At 43.9% G+C, this 16,031-nt stretch overlaps 1 protein-coding gene across 4 annotated transcripts in view; it reads left to right on the top strand.

The window, feature by feature from the left end:
• The window catches only part of LOC108699891 (collagen alpha-1(I) chain), a 97,706-nt gene that overhangs the window by 27,011 nt on the left and 54,664 nt on the right, over positions 1 to 16,031 (top strand). For all 4 annotated transcript variants that reach the window (XM_041575316.1, XM_041575318.1, XM_041575317.1 and 1 more), the window contains exons 2-6: positions 7,791 to 7,935; positions 8,136 to 8,294; positions 8,385 to 8,580; positions 14,648 to 14,806; positions 15,110 to 15,178. In XM_041575316.1, coding sequence (XP_041431250.1) covers positions 7,791 to 7,935; positions 8,136 to 8,294; positions 8,385 to 8,580; positions 14,648 to 14,806; positions 15,110 to 15,178 — 728 coding nt within the window. The remainder of the gene's footprint in view (positions 1 to 7,790; positions 7,936 to 8,135; positions 8,295 to 8,384; positions 8,581 to 14,647; positions 14,807 to 15,109; positions 15,179 to 16,031) is intronic.

Consider the following 16,031-nt stretch of genomic DNA (forward strand, 5'->3'; position numbering starts at 1 on the left):
TTAGCACAGATGTGTGAGTGGTTCCATGTTAATTACTTGTATATCTCTGATGGAATCTGTGCTGCTACTGGAGAGGGACCAGTAGCCATGGAATTTCATAAATGAATAATCCGCCCGATAAATCAGCCTCCTGGTGGTTGAGAGAGACTGCAGGGGGGAAGTCTGGTTGTTTTTGCCTATGATCTAATACAGTGATATGGAGCCAGATAAATCACCAGCCTTAATGTACAGCTGGTTAGTAAATATTAGATCTATATATCACTGCTCTGTTACCCAGTTGGTACAACATATTAGGATCATTATTAGACTCCTCCATCTTCCAAGGTCAAATAGTATCCACGTAGCCACTCAGAACTGCAGCCAATCATTAGGCAAAATACATCATTTGTCAAACAATAAGCTCACCACACTTACTGTACTGTCTAAGGCAGGGGTCCCCAACCTTTTTTATCCAAGAGCAACACTCAAGTATAAAATAATATTGGAGAGCAACACAAACATGCAAATGTTCTTGGGGCTTACAAATAAGGGCTTTAATTGGATTTTGGTAGCCCCCATGTGGAGACTCCCCAACAGGAGACCCTGTTTGGCAGTAAACATGCTTTTTATGCAACTACAGCTTGCCACTGGGAGAAACATCCAAGGGGTTGAAGAGCAACATGTTGCTCACGAGCTACTGGTTGGGGATCACTGGTCTAAGTGGCACCTCCCTCCACCCATATGTATAAATACAAATATACAGAGAAGGAATGTTCTGGGCACAAAATAAGCTATGCCGTGAAACTGTACTGTCTAAGGGAATCATTACGGCATCTTCCTCCTCCTATGTGTATAAATACAAATATACAGAGAAGGAATGTTCTGGGCACACAATGATCTATACCTCATACTGTATTGTCTATGGCACCTCCCTGCCATATGTATAAATGAGAAGGAATGTTCTGGGCGCCAACCAGGAATGTTTATTCCCATATTGTCTCTAGTGACATAAGTTTGAAGCAGATGAAGGAGTCCCAAGTGGGCCAATTCACTTATGGAAATGTAATAACAGGGGGCACAGGATATGATTTTCCAGACAAACATGGAGAGTTTCATCTTTTCCTTCGGCTCATTAATGTTCCTCTTGCTTTGCTCGGCTGTAACTCGGAGCTGGTAAGCACTTACAACAAGATGGCCTAGATAACCGGGAACAGCAGGGAAATGTTCAGGAGTCGCTCCTGCCATTTTGATGCCACATGTTTATCAAGTTGGATTGTTGTAAACTAGAGGCTGAAGATGTGTTTGTGGCATTCCAGATGTCACCCCAAGATGGCTGCAGCCTTGCTCTTTCATTTGTCCCACACCTTGTCTCTCATTCCCTTCCCCTTTAGATTGTAAGCTCTTTTGCACAGGGCCTTCCTCACCTTTTGTACGGATACTGGTTGATATGTATATAACTCTGCATGTTCTATGTACTCAATTCATGAGATTTCTTTGTATAAACACATTAATTTTACAACGCTACACAATATGTTGGTGCTCTAAAAATACATGTTAATAATAATGCTTAATTTATGTAGCTCCAACATATTCCAACATATTCCACTGCATTTTACATAAATTATCCATCATTCCCATCAGTCTCTGCACCAATGGGGCTTACAATCTAATGTCTCTATCACATTCCCACCAGTCCCTGCTGCACTGGGCTTACAGTCTAATGTCTCTTTCACTCTCATTAGTCTTTGTCTCAGTGAGCTTACAGTCTAAGGTCCTATCCCCTATCAGTCCCTGCCTCAATGAGTTTACAATCTAAGGTATCTATCACAAGGTCAGATATCAAGTTGTGTTTATTTGGAGTGTGGGAGGAAGGCAGAATGGAGGAAACGCATGGAGAACTTATATACAGTGCCCTGCCTAGAATCGAACGTAAGACCCCATGTCTCAGGTGGCCACTCTGGATATTCCCTTGCTATCCTTTCATTCACCCCTTCTCTGTCAGCTTCCTATTCCTTGCTGGAACTCCATCCTCTTTTCAACACTCCCCCGCGCCGCCACTTTTCTTTCACCGCACTTCCCAATCTGACTTACATGACTTGTATATTGTGCTGTGTATCGCTCCCCTCTTGGCCCACAGAATGGTTCAGCTCAGTACTGGGGTCTGAGCTCTTTATTGGTGAGTTCACCACTTAATTAAAATGTATCACCTCAAATTCCTTTAATCCTTCCTTATTCTTACACTGGCTGTTGCTGTATCAGCTCTGCTCCAGCGCAACTGAGAATAATGCCCTTATCTGCCAGCCAGACTGTGTGCTTTGACCATTGAGCTTACAGTCTAATTAGTTACAAGAGTTTTTAGATATCAATTAAACCACCATATACCTTAGAAACCGATCTGGGATACCTCAGATTAAAGGGGTTACAACCAAAATATTATACATACCTGTATATATATTCTTCCCCTTTAGTGCATCAATAATTGGACCAGTAAGCACTGAGCAATTATTGGAGAAGACTTAGCCACCTGGACTGGGCCACGAGGTGGCATATGGGACATGCCAAGATATTCAGCAATTGTCCATGAAATTTGCTGTCTCCTGTCCTCAATGAAGTGTGACAGGTCCCATGCTGAGTAATTTTCTTTCCAAAGTGCTGCGCGTTGTTCCGATATCAGGGGAAATACCCCCAGCTGGAATCATTTAGGAGATCAGAATTGTTACAAAAGCATAAAAGCTTCCGCAAGACCCGAGATGTCCAGGGATTGAACACTTTCCCACCAGAATGTTTCTTCCTTTTAATTCAACGTGCACTTCAGTCTAGCCAATTACATCACCTGACTGTAAATCTATAGGATCCTTTGAGTAATCAGTATAGCAACATTATGCACATTCATCACTCAGGTCTGTTCATAAACTGCCTTATGCTACAAGCTTTTGGGAGTCAGAACCATCAGTGCATAATTTGATGATTTTGTCGGTCAGTTTAATGTAGTGTCTGGGGTTTCTTCCATGAGCAAAGAATAGTACTCCACTTATAAAAGGTAGTCCCTCACTTTCTTTCTGTTTCTTTCTGTTTCTCCTCTCATTCTTAGGTGGGGACGAGGGGTCAGATTCCAGGGAGATGGGAAAGAATGATGTGGAAACCTAAGGAATTGGAGGTGCAGTCAGCCATAGGAAGGGAGAGCACGGCATCTGCTGAAGTTTACATGAACAGTCTTTTTTTGTTCATTTAATTAAACCCCTGTAGTGTGGCCCCACTCTATACACAAGGGCCAGTACGAATGTAAATATAATGGTGCTAACAGACAAGAATATTCCCCCCCCGCTATATTTTATCCTGCCATAGTTTTCCTTCTGCGCTTCACTAGCCAGAATTATTCCTTCTTACGTGTAGATAATGGGTCTCATTGTGCGTGGATTAAAGCATCTTTGTGGTCTCTATACTGAAATAACAGCCCTCTGTCTCCTAATGGAGAATTTACCCATAATCAGCTTGCCATTAATTAGACGGTGGAAGGAATGATTTCCCCTTGGCGCCATCTTTATAGCTGTTTTACCCACCGATACCTGCTGTGTTCTAACTTACTTCTTCAGAGTAACCAAGGCCCCAGGGGCTTTCTGCCATGAGGCAAGGTGAGTACCTTGCCTAAGACGGCAGCTGCCCAGAAGTTACCAGGGGCGGCAAAAAGCCGCTCCTGTAACTTTAAGATCCGAATTTCCGGTTTCTAAACTGGAAATTCAGGCTTTTCTAGCGCAGAGAGCACAATTTCGCTATAGTTCCAGGGGTACCCACAAATAAGCACTCACCACAAATCTCCGCCTAACTGGCCTTTAGGCTGGGCCCCTTAGCTCATAACAAGGTTACATATATATAGAAACATTGGGTAACAGTCACCCTGCTATAGTTCCAGGAGTACCCAGGGTACAAATAAGCACCCACCCCAAATCTCCCCCTAACTGGCCTTCAGGCTGAGCACCTGTATGTTTGTGTTGCGGCTGCTAAGCTGTTATAGTATGAGCCTCTCAAATGAGGGCCTCGCTCTGCCTTATCATACAGTCTACTTTAGCAAAGTAAAAGGAAGACAGATAAGTCAGTCTGCAACTCTTTGGAATGTCTAGAGACCACAGAAGGGGCATTGTCTTTGGGGGGGGATACATATTGCTGATTAAAAAGAGAAAGCCTTTTTTGTCAGTGGTTTATCAATATATATATTAGGGGTGCACCAAATCCACTATTTTGGATTCAACCGAACCCCTGAATCCTTAGTGAAAGATTTGGCCGAACACCGAACCGAATTAGGGGTGTAAAGGGTAAAACATGTTTTAGGTCCTTGTTTTGTGACAAAAAGTCACGCGATTTCCCTCCCCGCCCCTAATTTGTATACTATTCAAATTAGGATTCAGTTTGGCCTGGCAGAAGGATTCAGCCGAATCCTGCTGAAAAAGGTTGAATCCACAACCAAATCCTTGATTCGGTGCATCCTTAATATATAGATAGATGACACATGCACCAGTGAATGAGCAGTTTAATTTAGGTTCCTTGTTTCTACAAAAGCTTTTGGCAAGGTTTAGCCTAAAATAATGTGAATTCTGTTCCAGTGTCCTCCCACCGCTGAATTGGGAGCTGCGCATTCAACTATTTTGCCATTAACCCTTTAGGTAGATTGGTATACCGCCACCACCGCTGATGCAGCTCTATCAGAGCACTTGGTGGGGGACCCCGAAAGTGGGTGTGGAATTCTGACAAATCCACCTGTGTAGCCGTGTGTCACCCACCTGCGCTCCCCTGGGGTGGGGGTGTATAATAGCACATACGTAGGCCTGGGGATAGATCTGAATTACAGTGATATACAACATGTAGTATTATGGAGAAACACAGGATTGAATCTCCAAATACCCGAGGTCATAAATATAAATTGTGACACCTCTGTTGTAGAAACCTCTGTTTCTACATTTTTTCTTTGGGGAAGAATATGATTATTTTAGTACAGGAAATGTGATATTAATTCAATTTTGGCACCCGGAGACGCCATGTATCAAACTAAAGCCTACGTACCCACAGATTATCATTTAGGGACTAAGTGTGTCAGGGTGAATGCTATGACAGGCTGTCAGGGGATGTTCGGAGTTGTAACAGAACAAAATGTGGGTGCCTACAGGTTTCTCATGTTTAAGTAGAAGAGTGGGTGGGCAGGGCAGCTGGGAGAAGGCAACTTTTCGACCCATTCTATAACTCATTTGGCTTTTGTGTTCTTGAGAAATTTTGAAGCACATTCCTCTTGTCCCTTGGGATTCAGTACAAGGACAAGGCTTAGTACTAGTATCTTCCAAATATCTTCTTACTCCCCTCCAAAAGCCCCAGCTGCATTTCCCCATTGTACATTTGTTAGCTTTTAAGCCTGAATTTAAAGAGAATGTTCATCTTTCATTATAGTACTGTGATCTCATAAATAATGGAGCTGCCATATTGGTTCTCATAGACAGTACAGTATGAGGGTATAATGTATTGAGTGCCCAGCACATTCCTTCTCTGTATATTTGTATTTATACATACGGAAGGAGGGAGGTGCCATATTGATTCCCTTAGATGCTACAGTATGAGGGTATACCCTGAACATTCCTTCTCTGTATATTTGTATTTATACATATGGGAGGAGGGAGGTGCCATATTGATTCCCTTAGAGTCTAAACGATACAGTATGAGGGTTAGCTTATTGTGTACCCAGAACATTCCTTCTCTGTATATTTGTATTTATACATACGGGAGGAGGGAGGTGCCATATTGATTCCCTTAGACAGTACAGTATGAGGTTATTATTAACATGTATTTATGTAGCGGCAACATATTGCGTAGGTTATAGCTCTATATATGTTTCTTTCTTGTACCACTTGATCAATCTCTTCTACTTGTGATTGAGTACTTTCATCCCAGACAGCTTAGATCCCTCGTTCTGGTGTCAGAAACTGTATTTCAGCAACAACCGGAAAAGCAGAGGGTAATCTGTGCTCCATATGCCCATTTGTTCCTCACAGTGTGAGTGCCTGTATGTAATAACAGTGAACAAGCAGCCCCATCTGTTGCCCATGTGTGGTAGTGCAAGTGTCTTAGTTGGCCTTGAGTGTAAGCTTAGCATTCTCCTATTTTTACTTACTCTTTACCCAATGGGTTCTGTTTCTTGAAAGTGTTACTTCTGTGCTTTATTTTTAGTATGTTGTAATCATCAGTGGAAATGCAATTTCTACTGAAAGCTGTGATTGTCTCTGGATACAATGAAGCAGATCAGCTGATTAACAGACCTGGAAAAGAACTGACTTGTGCTGAGTTGTTCCATTGTTTCAGAAAGGTACAAGCAAATGGCAGCCGTCAGTGGCAATGACAGTTGCACAAAACTACAAAAAAAACAAGTCAGGAAGAGGAAAGAATGGATATTGGGAAGTTGCTTACAACTGTAGAATGCTGTTTGCTTTCATTAGACATCACACAGGATTTGGATGGCGTTCCCCATTAAATAGAGCTATTGAAAGAGGGTAATGATGTGATGACAGGGTCCCATTAAGCTCCCTCTTTCATGTTTTAAAAATGTACATTGTAGCTTAATGATTCCCTTTTCACCAGATTCCCGGCCTATTGTTTCCCCCTTTCACTGGGGCCAATACGATGCTGTCTGTGTGCATTTTAGGGGTTTATGTGCCCCCAGCGCAGGCTGAGTGCAGGTGCAATATGTGAGACAGCTGCTCAGAGACTAAATCCTTCCCAGATTGATTGACTGCTAGAGTTGGAATTCCTTCTGCTTCCCTCTGGCCCCTGTATTACACAGGCCTGGCTGTCAGTACAGATATATAATATATATGGCTTTCTGTGCACTTGAACAAACTACACGCCTCTGTACATTTCCCAACGAGGAGATTAGTGTGGGACATAGGAATGCCAGCGCTGTCACATAAATTGCCGAGTTCTGACAGAGCAGAGAGGCTCAGATTAGCTGAGAGCGGCACAGTGGAATCAAACCTGTGAATAACAGGCACGATATCAAGGCACAGAGGGGTCTCTGGGCAAAATGGCTTCTCTTTTTTTTATATCCTTCTCATTATGTTGGCAATAATGAATCACAAGTGCTATTTACACCTGCAGTGCATGAGTCGGCCATCTTGTATTGCATGGTGTGAGTCAGCATCTTTTGTTGCTTAAAGGGATACTGTCATGGGAAAACATGTTTTTTCCAAAACGCATCAGTTAATAGTGCTGCTCCAGCAGAATTCTGCACTGAAATCCATTTCTCAAAAGAGCGAAAAGATTTTTTTATATTCAATTTTGAAATCTGACATGGGGCTAGACATATTGTCAGTTTCCCAGCTGCCCCAGTCATATGACTTGTGCCTGCACTTTAGGATGGAACTACTTTCTGGCAGGCTGTTATTTCTCCTACTTAATGTAACTGAATCAGTCTCAGTGGGACTTGGCATTTACTATTGAGTACTGTTCTTAGATCTTCCAGGAAGCTGTTATCTTGTGTTAGGGAGCTGCTATCTGGTTACCTTCCCATTGTCTAGCCCCATGTCAGATTTCAAAATTGGATATAACAAAATCTGTTTGCTCTTTTGAAAAATGGATTTCAGTTCAGAAGTCTGCTGAAGTTGTGTCAGCCATCAATTGTCAGAAAGCCTGAGCTAGCCATCTTGATTTCTTAATATCTAGGTGGAACCATGGCCCCTGGAATTAAAGATGTGGTTCCCACCATAAAATCCACCTAAGGTCCTTGTCTTGAAACCATTATAGTCCCTCCTGCTCATTTTCACTCTCTCTTTCTACAGAAGAGGTAGATGTGCTGGAATCTCTCATCCACCACTCAGCAGAGCTCGTCAACCTCACTCTCACCTCTGAGGATTCCTGTCTCGCCCTGGATTTGGGACAGTACTCAACACTTAGTATTTCTACCAGGACAGCATTTGGTGAAAGGTGAGCCAACTGAAATCCTTGAGATATTGAATAGTGCTGCTTCTTCTAAAGAGCCATGGTGCCTAGTTCTTTAAAGCATCATGGCTATTGTGACTCCATGGCCAAAACAAGTCCAACCTTTTTCTTCTCATTCTCTAACACCCAGTCTGGCCTGTACCCCCTCATTCTATACTTAAAGATTTTTCTAATATTCACCCCAGTTTTGCAGATGAACTCACTGTCTTGATGATGCTCCGATCATCTCTGAGAGAAGACACTGGTCTCCTTACCATCCTCAGTCTTCATGGCCTCATACTGTTCCAGATCCGAATCACTCCAAAGGCTTTCATCTTCATTTCCAGCCGCAGAGGTCACTATGAGTGAGTAGTAAATGCTGATCAAGGCATTTAGGACATGTTACACATGTTTGTTGTTCCACCAGGTTATTCTGAAACCTTGTGTCTCCACAGGTTCTCGGTGCCCATCCTCACTGATGGCAAATGGCACCAGGTGGCACTGAGTATCTCTGCTAAAGGTGTGACACTGTATGTGGATTGTAAACTGATGGAGATGCTTTCTTGGACCAACTATTTTGGGCTGGGCATTAGCACTGATGGGATAATAATGCTAGGTGGTCTCATTGAACCCTATGAGGTCCCCTTTAAGGTAATGTATATGTCTCCTTTCTCCTTGCTATGCTTTTGGTTTGAAATCTACTGCACAGAAGGGTAAAATACATGTCATGCATTTCATTATATAAAACCTACAGTATATTTCATTTAATAAGGAAAGGAATCTGGCTTCTTTTTCAGTCTTTTCAGGATATGGGCAGAAACATCTGTTCTATTTAGGACCTGTAAGGATTAGAGGATTGGCTGATGTTGGGTTACTGTAGCCACCTTACTCCCATTACTCCTAGAAGTGGATCTTTGTTGCACAACAACATCATTGCTCAGGTGTAGTCAGGGCCGCCATCAGAGGGGGACAGGGGGGGAGGGCCACGCAACACTTACTTGATTAGCCGGGCCCGTGACTTCGGGAAGGCATGGATGTTTAAGGGGCCCTTGCCTCCAATTTTCTTATAATGGGGGGGGCCTGGCCACCAATTTTTTTTCTCATGTGGGGTCCTAGCCACCAATATTTTTAAATGGGGGGCCCTGGCCACAAACGTTTTTTATGGGGGACCCTGACCACCAATATCTTTTTATTTTTTATTAACATGTGGGAACCCTAGCCACCAATATGTTTTTTGTTTTTTTTACTGTGTGGTTGGAGGTGGACCTGTGGGGTGGGGAGGGCGGACCTGTAGGTGGGTTTTGCGTGGGCACAGCCCAGGGGGCCCAGGAAATTTTGTCGTATGAGGACCTACGATTTCTGATGGCGGTCCTTGGTGTAGTGACTGGCATGCATCTGGGACCCAACAAGTACCATTTTGGAGAAGGCATATGACAGTCACCTAACCACAAGAAGAATGCTCATTGGGACCCAACCAGTGCCATGTTGGCAGAGGCACAGTTTGAGCTTCCTACCAGTCACCTATTGCTTGTTTACCATGTGGACTTTTAGGACTCACAACCAGTATGCGGCGAGTGTGAGTATTAGAGGTGGCCATTTTTCAGACCCATAACCATTTGACTTAATGAAGACTGTTGGAATTAACACCCAGCAAGGGACTGGATATTGGAGGGACATGTGAATTAATTGTTATAACCATCAGAATGTGCCTTACAAAGCTATGAATGGATTTATTGTTCTTGGGAACATCTTGTATTAAGCATCAGGGGAGTAGCTAGTTTTGGGGCTTGTGACCCTTTCATTATTGGCTACTGTTTCTATCTGTGGTTGTTGGGCTTTCTCAGCTCAAGTGCCCTCTTAGAGTATCAATCTTCCTTTAGACAGCATCCTCCTTAGTTAATAACATGGCTACAGGAGAACAATGGCTACAGGAGCACAATGACACAGCCGTTCAACCAAAGTTTCAAGAATATCTACAGCAGCAACAAGGTTGTCCCCTAACTTTCAAACTGACCAAAATGTCACGCGTACTGACCTTCAGGCAAAGGTTACTCTTACAAGCCACCCCCACAATACGGAAACCACTGGCTTAGCCATATGGACATCAGGGTATTGACCTTTATAGGACACATGACCAAAGGTTGATTGTCCTAATCCCACTCATTCCATAGAGTTTGGTTTCTCCTTCCAGTAACACAGTCTCATGGAGCAGGTTGGAATATTATCCTGGCTGATGAGAAGAGGAGAAGAGCAAGATGTGTGGCTGTCATGAGCGTGCTTGAGTGAAGGCCCGTAGTAGGTGATGACAGAGCTCCTGTGCTATTCCACTGTAATTTATGTTGCCTGTCAATTGTGACTTGTCTAGTCAGGCCAGGATAGGTCATGCTCAGCCAGCAAAAATTACAGGTATAATCTGCTCATTTAAAGATAATTACACCCCCATTACAGCGGGACTATTTACATTTCTCAGAGTCTTGTGCCATGCAAGCGTGTCTTTCAACGTGGCACGAGACTTTATTATATGATCTATTAGGATGAGTTTCCATTCAAATACACAGTAAAATCACAGTCATCGATTTCTCTGAGCACAGATTTTTCTTTCTATTTTTGCCAGATATTCCTTCTCTTTACATTTGTATTCATACACATGAGTGAGAGGTGCCATAATCTTTTCCTTAGACCGTATAGTATAAGGTTATTGCTTATCATGTACACAGAACATTCCTTCTCTGTATATTTGAATTTATACATATGGGAGGAGGAAATTTTATTGAAAGTAAATAAATAAAAATATATAAACATTTCATAAACAGAAAAGCATCACATTATTAACCAATCACAAATTAAATGTACATTTACCCAGAATATTCATTCAATGAAAGTAAATTCACTTATCATTAAATCCTGTTTTGTTTCTGCCTAGCAACACCACTTTCCTCACCCCTCCTTTTCATCTGGAATTTTAGGGCATTCTTCTCACCCTCCTGATCTAACTCAACCCCCATCCTTCAGGGACTCCCATTCCCCCTCCTGACTCAAAACCTCCTCCCCATTCTCTTTTCCCTCTATCCTCCTTCTGCTCCTTTTTCCAAGGCCCCAACCTTCATCTTCTCTCTATTTTCTTCTTCCCTCATCCTCTTCTCTCTTCTTCAGACAGATCTCCCCAGCTCTTACCTTCTGGCAGAACAAACCTATTGCTACCACCATTTTTGGGGGGACGTCTTTTCTTTAAACTGAGTCTTTCTTTCCCACCACTCTCCACTCCTCCTCTCTTATATGCTGACTGGCCCTCTGCTCACTCTTCTCCTTGAGTAACTTCTCTGCTGCCCTACCCACCACCTAACTGCATGGGGCACTGGATTCCAGCTGCACAACCTTCCTCTCTGATCCCACCACTTCAGATGTTGGGACACCCTCCTACACAATCTCCCTAGTCAATTTCCTCCTATAAATAAGGGCAATCCCTAACAATGTTGTGTCAGGCATCAGGGCAAGAACAGTGGGCATGTCCTAACTTCAGGCACAAATTGCAGCAAATTTCCTGGCATTCTTTACTGGGGTGCCCAGTTTCACCACAGATAGTGCACTTCACCACTGGGCAATTAGCTGTAAAGTGCCTGTTTGAGCCAGGATAGAAGCAAACCCCCCTGTCCTTATCAAGGAATTGGGAAGGTGTTTGGGAACATGGAAATTCATGTGCTGTTTGACCTGTACCTTCTACCCTCCTATCCAGAAACCCTCCTCATCATATAATGGGGTAAGGGGGGACGGGACAGTGCATTGTCTTTTTAGCCAGAGCATCACATCTTCCTGGGGCACACACCCTGAATTAAACTTAATGGTGACATTCAGGCCTGGAGACTGGGATCACACTAAACTCCTCCCACTCTGGGACATCTCTCTTACCGTCATTTTTGCGCCAAAACGTATCCAGCCCCTGAGACAGTTTGAAGCTCAGATCAAAATTACCATCCCAAACACATCTGCAGGAGTAAAGCCCAATGACCCCTTTGATGAGATTTCTGGCTACAAACCTGCGCCCCAGGAACTCACACCCCACCTTCACCCACTTGATTTTTACCAAATTCTTCCTCCTACCAGCCTGACTCTCACCCACCTCAGAGACAATCTGCCTAAACAGTCTCTTTCCATACAAAAACACTTCTCCTCCCATGTGCCCCTTCACTCTCACTATTAACAGGAGGATTCCCTGCACCCTCTGTGACACTGCTTTCACCAGCTATGTTCTCTCTTACTGCAGCATCACATACAGTTATACAGAGTACAGTGTACAGAGGTACAGCCATGTTAGTACTCCCTGCAGCCTTGTCACACTGCACACTCACACCTGACACACTGGCACCGGGCACACTCAATGCAGAAACACTGTCACCAGGCACACTCACTGCACTGGGCTCACACTAGCCACACTCATAGCATTAGTATGGGCACTAGTGCCAGGCAGTGAAACTGTCTCTGGGACCTGGGAATCCGCACACAAAGGCCCCAAATTGCCACCCCCAGGAATCACTCTTTAGAAAAATAAAAGTCTTTAAGAAACTTTTTCAGTTCATTTTTCTCCAGATTCCTGGAATCTCTTTCCAGGGCTGTATAAGAGCCAGAACCTTGATAATGTTATTCTCAATGTCCTCCAAGTCATTAGACATGAGAGCAATTTTTCTTACAGCTTTAGAACTCTCTGTCCCTTTAAGAGCACCCAGTCCAGCCACCATGTTACTAACGCTCCACTCCAAACTATTCCTTTTCTCCTCTAGAATATGAATGTCTTTCAGGGCCCTGATTATTTGGCTGTGATTGGGCCCAGCTGAGCCCACAGTCTCTGGCTTCCCAGCACCATTACTAGCAGCCTCCTCTCCCCCATGATCACACAGGTGCATTGCTCCTACCTGGGCCATTGCAGCAGCAGCAGTAGGATTGGGCTTCTCTCTCAGCGCCTCCTAAGCTACCTCCATAGCCACACAGCATGCTGCCTCAGCACTCTCCATGACTGCCTCATAGCCTGCAGCACATCCTTCCTGGCTCCCAGCATGCCTTGTAGCAGGTTCCTGGCTTGCCTCTGAACTGCAACTCTCAGCAGCAGAACTGCTGCATCCCACAGCAGAACTGCAATTTACAGCAGCAACTACGGCTTTGTCATCCAGGGAATTCACTTGCTTGGGAAACACCATTACAGATGGAACACTGCAAGTAGTGGTATCTTCTTCCTTGCTGTCAGCCAAGGAGCCATGGCCACCACCACCTTGCACACCTGAATGTTCTCAACTACTGCCAAACCTGGAGCAGCAGTCTTCTTCTTAGACCCCAAGTGGGTCCTTACTCCTTGGCCAGCAATGACCGTGGTCTTCTTCCTCATTTTTAGGATGAATTTGTGGTAGAAAAGCAGGAACAGGTGGAAAAATCCTCACAATCCGCAAAATTTTCTGGAAAAACGCTCCCCCAGTCCCTGGGAAAAACTCACAGCCTAGAGCTCACACACAGACCTCTTCTCAGTATGAGGATATAGCTTAATGTGTTCCCAGAACATTCCTTCTCTGTATATTTGTATTTATACATATGGGAGGAGGGAGGTGCCATATTATTCCCCTTAGACAGTACAGTACGAGGGTACAGCTTATTATGTTCCCAGAACATTCCTTCTCTGTATATTTGTATTTATACATATGGGAGGAGGTGCCATATTGTTTTCCTTAGACAGTACAGTATGAGGGTATAGCCTATTGTGTGCCCAGAACATTCCTTCTCTGTATGATTGTGTTAATACAGATGTGTGAGTGGTTCCATGTTAATGACTCGTATATCTCTGATGGAAGAGGGACCAGTAGCCATGGAATTTCATAAAGGAATAATCTGCCCCAGGGAGGAGGGAGGTGCCATATTGATTCCATTGGACAGTACAGTATGAGGGTATAGCATATTGTGTGCGCAGAACATTCCTTCTTTGTATATTTGTATTCATACATGTGTGTGGGAGGTGCCATATTCTTACAGTGTGAGGGCAGCTTATTGACCCATGTATGGTACCTTCCTACCTGCCTTACCAATATCTGCAAAAATATTGGCAGACATCTATTGAACAGGTCATAGAATCCCATCAGGCAAGCATGAGTGGAGGGTCGATGTGGTACTCTACCAACAGTTTTGCATATGCATCCATTGTAATCTTGTTACATTGATTGTTGGCTGGATGAAGAACAATGTTAATGTATGGACACCATGAAATAAACTATTGCTATCCCCCCCTCCAAAAAATAATGAATTGCTGCACATCTCAAGATTGCAGGAGACCACATAGATGTTCCACAGAACTTCTGGAACAAAGCCCAGTGGTTAGATGAGAACAACCCAAGTGAGATGCTGTGGCAGGACCTGAAAAGAGATGGCCATTCACGTGGTGGACCAAATTAGGCTGTCCCGATCATGACCAGATTATAATGGGGGCTTGTGCATGTCCATGGGGAGATAAACACATTAAGGGGCGGATGAAGCCCTTGCCCATTGAGATTTCTAACTCCAACTGATCGGTAGCTCTGTGCATAGATTTCAGATGGAGTTGGCTTTGGTTTTGATAGGAGTCAACATCTAATGTAGTTAAAGATCAGACCACATTTAATGGGTAATTAATGGCTTATATAATTAATTCTAACAGTTTTGAGGGAAACATGAGGCATCTACTGAGAATTGTTATTGCCCCCTGTAGGGATCTTTACAGCAACTTGTCTTTGTGATGGGGGAGCCTGGGGCAGCCAAACTCTACTGCAGAAACTACAACCAAACATGTCTGAGCACTTTCTCTGAGGAACATTTCTTCAACTTGCCCCAGATCGACCTCAGAAGGCTGGAGGCCAAAGTGACTGAGGTATGGACATGCTTTCTGCATATTGATGGAAGCTGCCATATTGTTTCCCCTTCAACATTACGTTATAAGGTTATAAAAAGTGCATGAGACATTCCCCTTCTCTGTATATTCAAATCTCTTGGCATCTATTCTGTTGTAAACATGATACATTTCCTTTAAACTGACTGTTCAACATTGTTCATCTCCTGATTTCCATTACACAGTCGCACACATTCTCAATGTGCAAAAAAATAATATGACTTAATATAACACAATTGTGGTGCAACCAACTTTACTGGCTGGCATTTTTTCTCTCTGCTGCAGTTGGATGTGGAAGGAAACTTAACTACAGATCATGGCAAAAACTCCACCCCTCGCTCAGCCATACTTGAGGTATGTTAACATAATAATACCGCAATATGCCCCTCTCTTTAATGTTACCATTCCAACATGCATCTGTGGAAGGGGCCGCTAATAAGGGGCCAATGTGATGCCCATTACAGATCTTTGCAAGAATCCCTCAGACTGGGCACCAAGACTTGTTCTCAGAAGTTACTACAGGGTGCATTGTGGTCCAAAAAGCACATATTTTAGCGCTGGTTCTTTATAATTTGCTCTTAGTGGCTTTATAGTAGCAGTTGTATTAAATGAGCCCTAAGGGCTAGTCCACACGGGGAGATAGCGACGCGTTTGCGGTCGCGGCGACAAAGTGCGGCGACAGTCGCCGCGACCGGCGCAGGCGACAGTTTTGTATGGGCGCCTATGTAAAAACGCCTGTGCTAACCACACGAGGCGATGCGCTTTTCAACAGTCGCCTGAAAATGCCTCGCCAGGCTTTTTCAGGCGACTGTTGAAAAGCGCATCGCCTCGTGTGGTTAGCACAGGCGTTTTTACATAGGCGCCCATACAAAACTGTCGCCTGCGCCGGTCGCGGCGACTGTCGCGGCGCTTTGTCGCCGCGACCGCAAACGCGTCGCTATCTCCCCGTGTGGAATAGCCCTAAAGCCTAGCTGTCTTCTGAGACTTCAACCCACTAGCTATAATTTTAATGGAAAGCTTGATTGACTTTATCTCTATAATGTGGGGCTACAGGCACAATCAACATGTACTAAAATGACCATCTGATGTTTATCTCAAACTGCATAGGTTCAAAGGCAGCCCCAGGCAGGACATAGCAAAGACATAATGCTTTAATTACACTCTTCCATCTAGGGGTTTAAGTACCTAAGTTTCCGTTTTAACTTTG

The sequence above is a fragment of the Xenopus laevis genome, chromosome 8S (genome assembly GCF_017654675.1).
Source record: "Xenopus laevis strain J_2021 chromosome 8S, Xenopus_laevis_v10.1, whole genome shotgun sequence".
NCBI lineage: Eukaryota > Metazoa > Chordata > Amphibia > Anura > Pipidae > Xenopus > Xenopus laevis.